General features: G+C 42.9%; 1 protein-coding gene across 1 annotated transcript; it reads right to left on the bottom strand.

Moving 5' to 3' along the window:
• Positions 1-9161: 9161 nt before the first annotated feature.
• On the bottom strand, positions 9162-13045 carry MINOS1 (mitochondrial inner membrane organizing system 1; the record flags this gene model as incomplete). The annotated part of the gene is made up of 3 exons (XM_010183396.1): positions 9162-9408; positions 12274-12383; positions 12998-13045. Coding segments are annotated over 3 exons (167 nt in total), but the record flags the coding sequence as incomplete, so codon positions are not given.
• Positions 13046-13370: the final 325 nt, after the last annotated feature.

Raw genomic sequence — 13370 nt, 5'->3', positions numbered from 1 at the left:
GCATAACCAGCAGTGAGCTATTTCATTCTGAGTAATATAATGAGTGAAAGAGGAGGAAACAGAGGCTTGTATGCAAGTTTGCAGATCTGTGGATAAATGAGGAAAAATCAGATGTAGACACGACCAGCTACAAAGCAACAGACCATGGGCGTTGAGGTGAAATTCACCCAACTGTATCAGGTCCAGAATTCAGGATTTCAATGTTTTTTGTGGGATCCTTGGTGCTGGGGTGTGATTACTCAGAGAGGTGCGCCAAGCTCCATGCAGAGATGTGAGCCAGCATGCAGTTCATCCACTGCTTCCTACTATTCAGTTGTGTTCCAGTTCTGAATGCAGAAAAGGGAAACACAGCAGGCAGTAAATCAGGAGGTGGAGAGGCACCAGGAGCAGAGTTCAGGTTTTCTGGTGTCAGGAGAAACAGGCAGGGGTTTTGCATGACAGAACAGGGTGACTGGAGGATGAAAGAAGCTGCCGAGACACTGTCAAAACCCTGGGCCAACACTTTTCCCCTTCCTCTCTGCCAACGCAGTGTCACAGCACATAGTCTTGCCCAAAACGTCCACACAGACCCCAATATCTTCCCCCTCAGCCCTTTCCCCTGCTGCTGGATCCCAAAGACTTTCATGCACTGAGATGCAGCAGAAACCTGCTCTCCGGTCTCCAGGAGCTTGCCTCTCTCGCCTGCTGTTGCTGTTTTGGGCCTGCTGACAAACACCCACAGTGCCAGGGGCTCCCCGCTTGTCAGGACAGGACTAGGAACTGTAGGCGTGAGAATTAAAAGGGTGTATTTGTAAGTTAAAAATAAAACAATTCCTTTTATTTGTGTCTTAACGCAGATTCCAAGGCTCCCTGCCCATAGCTGGATGCTAGAAAACACATGTGGGGAAAGGCAGCTGGGAAAAGAGAGCAAGTGAGAGCACGTGTGTCTGCAAAGGGCTGCACTGCAGAGGCCAGAGCAGTGCTTTCAAGGGTTAAATCCCCTTGCACTACCCGTGAGGGACTTGGGAGATGTCTGTGTCTGCCATAGCGTACCCTGCCCCATCTCACATCAGTCAATTCACTTCACCTCTCCGCATCTCATTTGCAAAAGGGTCCAAAATTACAGTGCAGCTCCCTGAAAGAGAGACGGCTCTTTATCAGCTCCGTGCTCTGACTGGATTCTCACCTGCTGAGCTCCCACTTCTTGGTTCCTAAATAAGCCCTAAGCCATGGGAGGAATTTGGATCAGTAACCTCCATCAGGATACAGCTTTCGGGTAACAGATTTGAGCTCTGTGCTGAATCCCTATGCGTAGGCAAAGCGGAAAGGCACGAGTCCTAGTGGTAATTTGGTTGGCTGGCTTGGGCTGCAAAGTCCAACTTGCCTGGCCATGTGTAGAAAGCGAGATTTAGGGACAGACCTGGCTGGCAGAGACTTGCTCAGTAGTAAAGGAAAAGGATTTATCATAGAGCTCATTAGAAAACATCTGGGCTCAGCAAATGACCTGGAATGCGACTCGGCAGCGGGGCGCTCCTCTCTTCCCGAGTCCCGAGAATGCGAGCTCCCGCAGGGTAAGACTCGAGCCAGCTGTTTCCTCTAATCCCATCAGCCGTGCCTTCGACAGGGGTCCAAACGCTCGGCGGGCAGGAGAGAACGAGAAAGTCCCGTTCCCTCCCCTTGGTGACTGGGATTAGTGGTTTCTCTGTAGTGCCGTGCCAATGCATTTTGGGGCCCTGGGGCAGCAGTAAAGAAAAAAAAAATGTACCCCTCCCATCTGCGAGCAAGTCCAAGTGTGTTTAATCGCTTTATTTTCCACCTTGCCCAATCGCTCCTGCTCCCAGGCACTCCAGGCCCCTTCGTTCCTCCCTCCTTTGCTTCCCCAGCAACTCAGGTCATGCAAAAACCTTCTGCTATTCAGTTCATGTCTGCAGGGGCAGTTTCTATCAGGGAGGGCTGGGAAGAAGCTGTTGGGCTTCATTTGCAGGTGCCTCCTTCCCTGCAAGTTCAAACAGTTGGTTTTTTTTCCTTTCTACTTCAAAAATACCAGTTTCCTCCGACTCCGTTACAACCGGCTAAATCCCCTCTGATAACCATCTCATTTTCTGCTGCACAACTTCCCCCTGCTGCAATCGCTCAGAACCTCCGATTATATTAACTATTTTTCTTGCAGCGCTGCCTGAAGGCCCCGGCCAAGCTCAGGGCCTCGTCACAATAGGTGCCTGTATGCGTTTAGAGACAGTTCTGGCACCGAAGCGCCTACAAACTGTCAAGCAGCAGTACAAACTTAGAACATACACATGTGCGCAGGGAACATTTTGCACATTACCGAAAGGAAACCAGCGCCCGCCTGAAACGGGGTGACTCAGCCCAGAGCAATATTGCACTGCTGTTGCATAGGAAGAGGCTCATGCTCAAACTCCAGCTTTAAAGGAAAGCACGCAAAAATCACAAAGTGTGAGTTTTCTGAAGTCCTGCTACTGCAAGAGAGTGTCAGCATTTTTTAAATGAGGGTAACAGAGAAAAAAGAATGCACATATGTATTTGGGAACAGATTAATCTCCTCTGCCCCCACTCCCCCCGCCTTACAGAAGACAAATGCAAAACAATCCTGAAGGTGATAACGTGATTTTCATATTTGAGAGGGTGTGGTTCATAAAATCACAGAAATGTGAGACCCTGAGAAATCTGCTTTCATTGCCTCCCGCTCCTCCTGCCCTGGAGCATGACCGTGATTTTTGACTTTGGGAAGCAGATACTCTTGGAGCTGATGAGGAACTGAATGAAACTGGCCAGGAGTTTTAGCTTATCACTGCTTTCTTGAACATGCCGAGTGATCTGTGCTAGCACTGGACCGATTTTTCATCATTCTGGTTTTAATTTTGGTAACAGGGACTGCCTCAGCAGCTGGCCCAATGTATGATAAGAGTTAACCTTGAAGCCTCAGTTAAACAATTACAGGCTCATCCTGTGCTCAGAGGAGTCACAGTGACCTTCTCTCTGTCTGCCAGCCTACCTCTATTTATACCTAATATGGATATAAAATCCACAACTTAGCAGATAGTAAGCTAGAGCCTCCCACAGGCGTCTTGCCTACCAGGATGCTCCCAAGGATTTAAGGGAATTAATTCTCTACAACTAAGTGGACTTTCCCATACAGTCCTTCCAGTGCACCTCCAGCCCACAAACACTCGCGCAGCTCCAGCCCCAGACTTCCATCCATCATCCAAAGGTGCATTTATTGACGTATGAAATACCCCAACTCTTGACAGATTCTCTACGAAACCATGTAATCTTCAGAGAGAATTAAACAAAAACCGGGCCCCGTGCCTGGAAAAAGGAGTGGAGGAAGCACACACCATCAGCCATTCCCTCAAACAAAACCAAGGAAAACAGCCCAAAAGGGAGGAGCTGGAAGAACAAAGCAGCAACAATCGGCACTGAAGGAGGTTGTCTTGTATCTGAGAACCACACCAGGGACATCTTCAGGGAGTGTCTAACAAACAGGGTCCTTGAGCTGAAAATTTCCTGCATTTAGTTCATACCAGATTAAGCCATGGGACAGAGACCAGGAACACTGCAGTCAACCTTTATGGCCTTGGAAGTTTAAGAGAATTTACGGCCAACAAGCACAGTTAGATCATCTGATGTGAAGCCATGTGTGTTACAGGTCATTTGATTTGACCCAGTCACTCCCAGGTGGAATACAGTAACTTGCATTTAAGACATTAAGAGCTCAAAAATCCATCCATTCCTCTCCTAACTTAGCCCAGTCTCTCTGCTGGTAATTCAGGGCCTCACTGCTCATCTGCATGGGTCAAGCTTTGGCTTCCAGCCATTGCTTCTCCTTATGCCTCTCTCCATTAGCAGCAAACCCTTTAGTTCATGGGTTTTCATAACCCCTAAGTCCCTGCAATCTCTAGATATGATCAGTATTTGTTGTGCCTCGATGTCAAACTTTATATTTGACTGTATCAAAATATACATTGCTCTACTACCTTTTCCATTTACAAAGCATCCCACCAAATAGCAATTACTCATCTGACACCATTTTTATATTTACTTCCAGATAATTAGTGAAAATTACAGATAATACAAAGCATTATACTGACTCCTGAGGGAGAGACAGCATCCACAGACCCCAGAGTGCCATTGTTTTGCAGATCACACATGGAGCCATGGGACATGAAATTATTTTCTTCTCCTGTGGCCTCAGTCAATCTTTGAACCAAGACAAGGGTTGCTGAAGAGAGAGATTACACAACCCACAGCAGTTACCTTCAGCCTTAGCCTCTTTTCCCCTTTCTCCCTTACGGCTCTGTGCGGTAGCGCATCTCCTGGAGAATACACGCAGGAGTTTGGTGACAGAGAAGCAGGTGACTGGAAGAAATGAAAGGGTGGATAAGAAAGTGAAGAAACACACCCCTTCCACAGCACACCTTTACCTCATTCTCCCAGCATCTTCAAAGAGCAGAAGCCAAAGTATTTTGTGAACTGTGGAGCATGATTCAATCTGACACAGACAGGCAGTGGACTGTGGTGTCCCACAAAGTACGCTGACCGTACAGGGCTGAATTCTACCCAGGAGTGCAGTAGGTCCTAAAGTCATGAACAAGTGGAGAGAGTAACACCATTTCCATTTTACAGGGGAGAAAACTGAGGTGCTGCGTATCACAACTGGACTCCTAAATCCTCAAGGAACATATGGCTCACGGGATTAGTAATGGTTTTGGGTGAAGCTGTTAGTCACTACTAACAGCTTCAAGTGCAGCACTGAGGAGGAGGATGAATACACTCCAAAACTTCTAAAAAGAAACACACGCCTTCATACAACAGGAGATTTATGAACTGAATTTGAACTGGTAGGGGCATGACCTTTTCTAGGAAGGGGTGTACAGTCCTAACCCAGAGCTGGAGCCTTTACAAGCACTACCGATAAAGACTAGAGATGAAGAGTGATTTATTAGTCACCAGCAACTTTCTCAAGATCTTTATAAGCTACAGGAGGTGAGTATTCACCACCACGAGGAACATCCAGCTCTAAATAGCTAGCAGTGTTGTACAGCTAAGTGCTGACAGCCAGAAGTCACAAGAGAAACAGCGATCCACAGCTGAATTTCCATAAACTATGTTCCCATTTAGCTTCAAACTCAGTTAAGCATTTCACTGTGGGTGGGCTATAGGCTGGACTTTTGGAGCAGTTAGGACACAGTATGCATTGCATACAGCTGCCTACTGGAGCTGGTGTGCCAAAAATTGCACCAGTCCCATTTAAAAAGGCAGCGGTGGGGTGGGAGATGTGGAAAAAGTTTATTTCTTGCTGTCAGGATGTGTGTGGTAGGGGGGAGAAGCAACAAAACCCAGCCAGTTCAGAGCAACAGGAAGGGTCAGCAATGCCTCATTGACTTGAAATACTGCTGAAAAAAGTGGTTTTTCTAGCAGGTCACTGCTCATGTGTTCCCCAGCTCTGCCACCAGCCTCGCTTCTAGCTAAAGCCTAAGAGCTATACCTCATGGTAGATCACAAGAAGCACAGCCTCCTTTAGTCCACTCATGCACCCACTGCTTGTCTTTGCAACCAAGAACAAGCATTTTTTGTGATTTCTTTTGCATCGCTCCAAAATCTCAGAGGAAACCCAATAAAAATATCTGCAAAACCAATTCCTCCTCCCTTGGAGAATCATCCGTGCGAACCCTCTGGAAGAGCTGACTTACACTGTCACTGCTGTGTTTCCACTACTGGAATGATACCGTCTCCTCGATATTTTTCCTCTATCTTGATCTGTTACTTAAGGTCATACTTAAGGCAGTGACTATCTTCTTGTATGATGCTTGTTATAGCTAACACAGCAGTGTCCTGTACCATGAGATGCAAAGAACTGGTAACATATTTCAATATTTTCTCCTCTTATCAGATTCAGATTTACACCAAAGTCAATACTGAGGATCTCAATGTTTGACACCTATTGGTGATTCTGTAAGCAATCACCTCCAATAAAACAGAATTCCTAACTTAGCAGAGATTTGCCATTAAAAATTTGGGGCAATTTGAGGATAGTAAACGGCTGCAGAACATACCCTTGTGGAGCCTCCCAGACTATGAAGTGGGCAGCCTTCCCTTGAGCCTCCAAGACCTGCCAAGTGAGAAAACAGTCAGAAAGGGTGGCTGATTGAGCCAACAGCTCAAGACTCAAATTAGAGTCCCAGCTACATGCCACATTTCCAAGACTTGTCACCGACCTTGGTTGCAGCTTCTCCCATCTTTAAAATGGGAACTATAAAGCTTTCTGCCTCCCTTAATCCCATCTGTTTAGCTTGTAAATTCTCCAGGGCAGAGATTGGTTTTTATTTGTGCATACAGCACCACATACAGCAAGGTCTTGATCTTGGCTGAGGCTCCTACTCATGATTGAAATACAAAGAAATGACGATATCTTGATCAAACATGAGGAACTCAGATAAACAATAGAAAAGCAGCTTGATATTTTTTTCCCTGTAGTCTCTGCTTTTCCGTGACTTGTTTATTCATCTCAAAGCCTCAGCAGACATCTAATCAAGCTGTTAAGTCAGATTTGTGGCCAGTCAAGCACTTAGGGAATGTTGTTAAATGCTCAAAACCAGTTCTATTCAACAGACAGCTTTTTAATTTTTCTTTTCCCTTATCCTAGATAGTGGTATGGTTTCTTTCCTCGCTGTATACTCACCATTTTCCTATCAAAATTGCATCAGGTTGATACAGTAACTTCTCCACTAAAAGACGTCATTAAGTTTTGGGTAGGGACACCTGACTTTTTTAGGCCTATCTTGTTTGCACTTCTTGGTACTGATCCAAATCATGCTACACTTAGGCGAAGCAATGATTTCAGCAGGCTTAAGAAAGAAGGAAAAATGTGATAGTTTCCAGATGAGTGTATTATACTAAATTTAACATGCCTTTTGGTACTTAGAATTTCCACTTTTCCCCCTTCCATTTATGTAATTAGAAATCAAGCAGCAGGAAACCGTTCCTGTTCCAGCCTCAGTTGGGAACAGAATGGTCTCATTCCCATAGAGGAAAACAGGAGACTTGTCCTCACAAGGAGATATTTTGCACGGCTTACATAGGCAGGTTCAAAAATAGGTTTTGAAGAATACAACTTTAATTAAAACAAAGCAAATACAGGCCAATTATGTGCTAGTTATATATGCATATATATACATATCTCAACACAGACAAGTAGCAAGGCAGCTGTGAAAAGTGAAAAAGTACGTTCTTACCCCATTTAAAGAGCAATGACAGGTTTTAAATTCCACTTTTTAAAATGTGCAATTTTTCCACACTCACCCTAGTGGATTTCGTATTAATAAACAAGAACTTGTGTTCTGATTATTCTCGCTCTAGCAATAAAGGACACATTGTGAATTGATATCTACAGTGATACCCTCCAGGTTCCACGGCTGGAAGAACCACTTGATCATGGGCCACAGTAGATCAAAGTAAGAATTAACTCTGGAAAGTCGTATTTGAACTAAAGCAGAGCATACCAAGGCAGGACAACTTATTAACAGAGACATAAACCAAAAATGGAATCCATCGTCATGGCCCAGATGATAGCTACAGCTTTTTCTGTGTGTTGACAGTCGTTACATTCAGATTTATATTCAGATTTTGGTTCTCCTGTTTCTTACCCAGGTTGATGTTGTTCTCTCCGGCTGAACCCACCCACTTACCAGACTGCTAGTATTGCAGCACACACACACGGAACTCAGTAAAATCACTTTCCAAACCACAGAGAAGCTATGGCTCCAAAGTACATAGATCAAATTAAAAATTGGGGCCAGATAAAATGATTCAAAATTGGGAAGAAAGAAAGAAATCCTGTTCCCAATAAGCTGTTTTGACCTGACTGATGAATGCAGTCCGGCAAGGGAGAAGGTGGAAAAACAAGGACATGTTCAAGCAATGGTCCTGGATGGTATCATGCTTTGACAGTCTTTAGCACTGCTCTGGCATTAAAGAGATTTTATTTCACAAGTCCATCGCTCTAGGCGAGCTCTTCAGCTTCTGTTGACTCTGGGCACAGCTCAACATGTCTCTTCAGTGGCTAAGATCCACAGATGGGTGCCCAGGGAATGTAGGGGTGCAGGACTGCTGTAGCACCCAGACCAAATCTCAGCCCCATTGCTCAGCACGATAAGGAGTTGAGGTCTGAACTCAGGAGACTGCCCCACAGCCCATTCCCCTCCTTCTTTGGCATGGTTTGAAAAACAAATATTGCACAACTTGTTTTCCATTGTGTTTTCCTTTCTGGAGAGGAATTTTTTTGTCACTCTTCCATCTGCCAGCACTCGCCATGCAGAACAAGCTTTCAATAAAGGAAAGCGTAGTATCAATCTATACCATTTCCTTCCTGTCTCAGGAGACATTTACATCTTGTGTTACATGGACATCATGTATCAAGCATGAGACAAAGAAAAGAAATCCTTGAGAGTCATCTCAACAATTAGAAAATTGTGCCGAGTAAAGAAGCAGTGAAGATGACCACACAAGTCAAGAGAAGAGCAGCAGACAACATGCCAACAAGTAATTACAAAGATTAGGGTAAATGTAAAGTAGAAGGGAGTACTTGGACTAGTGACTTGCCAAGGTAATAAAGAGCTTTAAATATCTGTGACCCATTCCCAGACACTGAAACCTGTATGTTCTCCCACAGAAGAGGGGTGAAAAAGCAATCAACCCAGCAAACTGAGAGCCAGATGTGCATCTGTTTAATTCGCCCACCACACCAAGGAAGTTTCAAACTTGGGTCACTCCATGAGTCAAAGTGACAAGGAACAGCACTAGGTAGCTGCATCAGTCACACAGTTAGGATTTGTCCTTTTGGATTCTGCCTCTTTGGAGAGGACAAGATTCCAATTTTAAAGGGCAACTGTACAAACAGGACATGGGAGTATTTATATTCCTCTCCAAACACTGGCATAAGCAGCAGGGGTCTAGTGGGTGATTTATGAGGTGGGAATGCTTCTTTGAACTGTACGTTAGATGGGGGTTGCCTTTCAAGAGTGGAGAGGAACATACGACGGCTGTCTTTTCTGAAGAGCTCTCGCAGTGGCTTTTACCCAGGTGGTCACAGCTGCTAGGTACTCAAAATGAAGTCCTCTCCTTCCATTCTCTCTCTCTCACTCACATACAAAGTCAACACACCAGAGAAGGCCATTTGTCTTTTATTTATTTCCCAGAAGAGCTCTTCCTTGCACTTTCCAGACACGATACAAAACAAGCAACAGAGCTTTGTTTCATGTACAGAAACAGTTTGTTGGAGTATAAAGAGTTACTGGTGATCATTACTGAAGAATGTTGGCTTATTCCAGGGGCACTTCAGTATTCCTGAGGAATAATCATTGATTTCTCCTTCCTTCCCACTGGGATAGTCTTAGTCATTAGTCACTGTTCCTGTAAAGCAAGAAGGCTTATATTATTAAAAAGCCATTTGGGTTCCTTACATAGAAGGTGCTGCACGATGTAAAGCAAGCCACTTAGCTTTGTAACATATCCAGAAGGCAGGCTAACGTTTTCACCCTTTGCTAGACTGAGGAGTTGAGCACGGAGAAGTTAAGCAGCTATTTTCATACCAGAAGCATGCCATGTTTACATGCATATCAGCCTCCATTCTGATAAAATGGGTACTCCAAAAAAACCAAACATTACTGTTCAAGTTAACTGTTCAATGACTGAATTGAAATCAGATAGAAATCAAATCCACAAAGGGCATGAGGAAAGGCTCCAGTTGCCAAACTTCTTGTATTCTTGGACATGAATATAATCCACATTGCTATCAAAGCACAGCGTTGTGTTTTCTTGGATGAAAAATAATACAGGCTAAATAACCTGAAAAATATGATACTCTCCATTTTGCAAGGAAACCTTGGCCATATAATTCTCAGCCATGCTGTTTTAAGCTTTGAAATAATGGCTAGATGTTGATTTTAAATTCAGCTGAAGTCACAGTGAAATCCACTTGATCAAATTACTTTAAAAGCCCTCAGAATCTTATGACCACAAATTAGAACTTTTCTGCATTTTAAGTGGTCTCTTGTTCTAGATGAATGGCTCTTGCACTGGTGTTAAGTGTTTCATGATCAACTTACTAACCCAAAGGATGGGCAGCGTGATGATCCAAATTACAGATAAAACAGCTGCAAAATCACTGTGTAACCTCCTGATTATTTGGTACCATGAAGGTCCTCTGTCCTTACTTAGGATTCAGAATTAAGAACTTGATCCTGAAGAATCAAGAATCCAGACTGGATAAAGCCTTGAGTAACCTGGTCTGACCTCGCAGCTGACCCTGGGTTGAGGTCAGACTAGATGACCTCCTTTGAAGTCCTTTCCAACTTGAATTATCCTGCGATCCTATGAACTTGACAGGTTTGAAAAACTAGACATAATTTCATTCAAGCTAATCCATGTTACATTTCTCTCTCTCTCTTAATAAAGCTGATTTTCTAGCAAAATCTTACATTTTGACAAATTATCATTGGAACAGAAACTCAGTTTTGTAAAGAAAGTCCTATAGCGTTAAGTTACAGAGTATTTTCTAGGAAAAAAACAGATGACTGATAGTACAACAATATTTTCCATGCTCCTAACCAAGAGAAGTGAAATAATTTTGTTGTAATAACCCTGGAGCCATTATCCATGACACAACATTTTGGAGAAAATTAATGGCATTAACCATTAGATGGCTTCATCCACATATTCCCTCTCTCAGCATATTCAGCCTCTTTGTGCCAGAGAAAGCTAGTGGAGACAGTGCACTGGAAACTATTTGTCTAGCCTTGTGCCATGCAGGCAGCTGCGCTTCTTCTGTGAAGTGTCCTTTCAATTACCTCATGCTTTGAAGGACCACCCTTGCTCCAGAGCACAGATTAGTCCTTAATCCAAACAAAATCCCTTACTAGGCTGACCTGAAAGTCCATTTTCTGTTGCCTAACATCCCTAGTAACAAGCATCCTTGAATGAATAATGCACTCCCAGAACATGTGAACAGGACATTTACCATTCACGTGAAGCCACAGACACATCTTTCCAGTTTCTTTTTGGAGATGTAAATAGGAGGAATACCTTCAGGATGCTCTGGAAAGCTAACACATTTTGATGTTAACATATCTGGCCAGAAGTGTCACCACAGCCTTTTGGTTCCGGGCTGCAGCTGGAAACAGTGCATCAACTGCATCAAAGTCACACTTTCTCTCTGTTGCTATCCAAAATACCCTATTCTGAAAATGAAGAAGTTGTTCCAGAATCTTGTTATTGTTTCCCTTTCTTTACAGGCAGCTGAAGATAGTATTTGTAAACCAGTATGTCTGGCAGGGCTGCAGAAGGCTGGCAAAAGCTCATCTGCCTGTAAATCTAAGGACGACTGGACTCAAATTTCAGGTCTGGATGCATCAGGAAAAAGCCTAAAAACACCTTCAGACCTCCTCTGTTAGGCAGACAAACGGTACAGAGGCAATTTCTGCATTTTGTGCACTTGCCATGAAAAGCTCCAGGCAGAACATTTTACCTCAGTACTTTCTGAAGTGCTAATATAACTCTAAGTATGTCCTGGTGGATGCCTCTCCATCAGTATCAGTGGAATGCTTTTAGCAATATACAGCTGTGTGGATCCAAAATATACATGTACGGCGCTTTTTTTTTTTCCAGATGCCACAGTGATAAATTACCATAAGAACAGCCACAACTTTTACATGTGGAGAAATCAAGAAAATATTAATGGAGTCAGTTCGTGGACTTGGTACAGTGTAGGCAGTTTGCAAGTGCACAAATCGTTCCTGCTAATTAATGTGTTTTAAAATATTTTATGACATCACAGTTAGTGACAATATTAGTGATAATACTGAACTCATTTAAATGATCCTCTTCAAAACTATTCAAAAGTGTACAACTTCTTCAGACTAATGATTACATTACTATTCAGCCAAACAAAACCTACAAGTGATCAGTGTTTTCATGCTGCAAAGAAAACTTCACAGAAGATCAAAGATCTGTTTCCACAGGCAAATCTACCTGACATGACTTTCAGTTTCTTCCTAGCTCATCTCTTTTAAAGTCTGAAGACAGAAACTGACCGTTAGTTTAGTTTAGTTAACAGATATTTAAAATTTCTAAAGAGCAGGGGAACCACTCCTGCCTTGGCAACACAAGTTTTTTCTTACTACTGCTCTAGGAATATCCATTTAAATGATGTCCAGATGTACTGTTTAATGTTAACTTACAAATAGTTACCAAATAATTGTAACTTGTACTGATACTTACTTTTACAAATTTACCATGGAGAAGATATGGAGACTGGAAGTCATGTTGACAATTGGAATAAGCCATTCCTAACCCCATCCCTGACCCAAAAGCGATAGGCCATGTCTTTCCTGTGGGAAAGGCAAGCAGAGAGGAAAAGTTAAATCAAGAGAAGCTTTCATTTCACATGACAGTGATAGCATTGTTAAATAAGCACCAAGAAAGAATAAACTACTGGAAGGTGGATATTAGGCATTTCCAAGTTCTACGAGTCCTAAAATCAGCTAAAAACCAGACCACTTCAGGAGAACAAAAGTGAGCACGACCTCATATTTGTAATGTAATGGAGAGCAACCTCTGAATTCAAGATATTACTCAATATTATTCTGTTACCAAAGCACAACTAAAGAAGAATTTAGACCAGTTAAAACCCTGGCAAGACTGGCATAAACTGATGTCTGGACACATGGCTCCAGTAATTTGGCTCAGGGTTTCCTTCAATTCCAGAAATTGAGCTGAGCACGGTAGGAGCTTCGAGAGATGCCACGTGTAACAACCTTGTTACACAACAGCTTACAGTTTAGGTAACTCCATCTCAACTGAAAAGACATAGTCAATAATGAAATTAATGGTCTAATGTGCTGATTAAGTTTTACGTGCCTCAAAGATTTCTTGGTTTTAAACTGTACCTACAGTGAACAGAAATTAGGAAACCAGGCAGTCAAAATCACAGCAATACACTTACTTTTGAAGAAGATGACTGAGAAAACAATTCCTAATCCAAACCCAGCACCTGTAAGAAGAAATGCAGTGAGTGAGGACTCAGACTGTGTGTTATTTCAGCACATCAAACAAAAATGTACTTAAATAGTAATTCTGAAAAAAAATTTGTTTTCTTAAGTAACTGTAAGCAGCTAATTCAGATTGGAATCCCAACAGCTACAAGTATGTTATCAGAAACATTTGGGAGACAAACTAGACTCTCATCCCAGGGAAACTTACTGAATTTCTGTCACCATCTACAATGTGGTATTAAGATTTATTTGGCTTATTGTCAGCAAATGAGAAATACTTAAATGAAAACTTATTGTGTCCTTGAGCTTTAGATTTTGCAGATT

This window comes from Mesitornis unicolor, unplaced genomic scaffold (genome assembly GCF_000695765.1).
Source record: "Mesitornis unicolor isolate BGI_N332 unplaced genomic scaffold, ASM69576v1 scaffold34884, whole genome shotgun sequence".
NCBI lineage: Eukaryota > Metazoa > Chordata > Aves > Mesitornithiformes > Mesitornithidae > Mesitornis > Mesitornis unicolor.
Note: the sequence above shows the minus strand (reverse complement) of the source record. Positions and strands in the feature narration are given on the sequence as shown.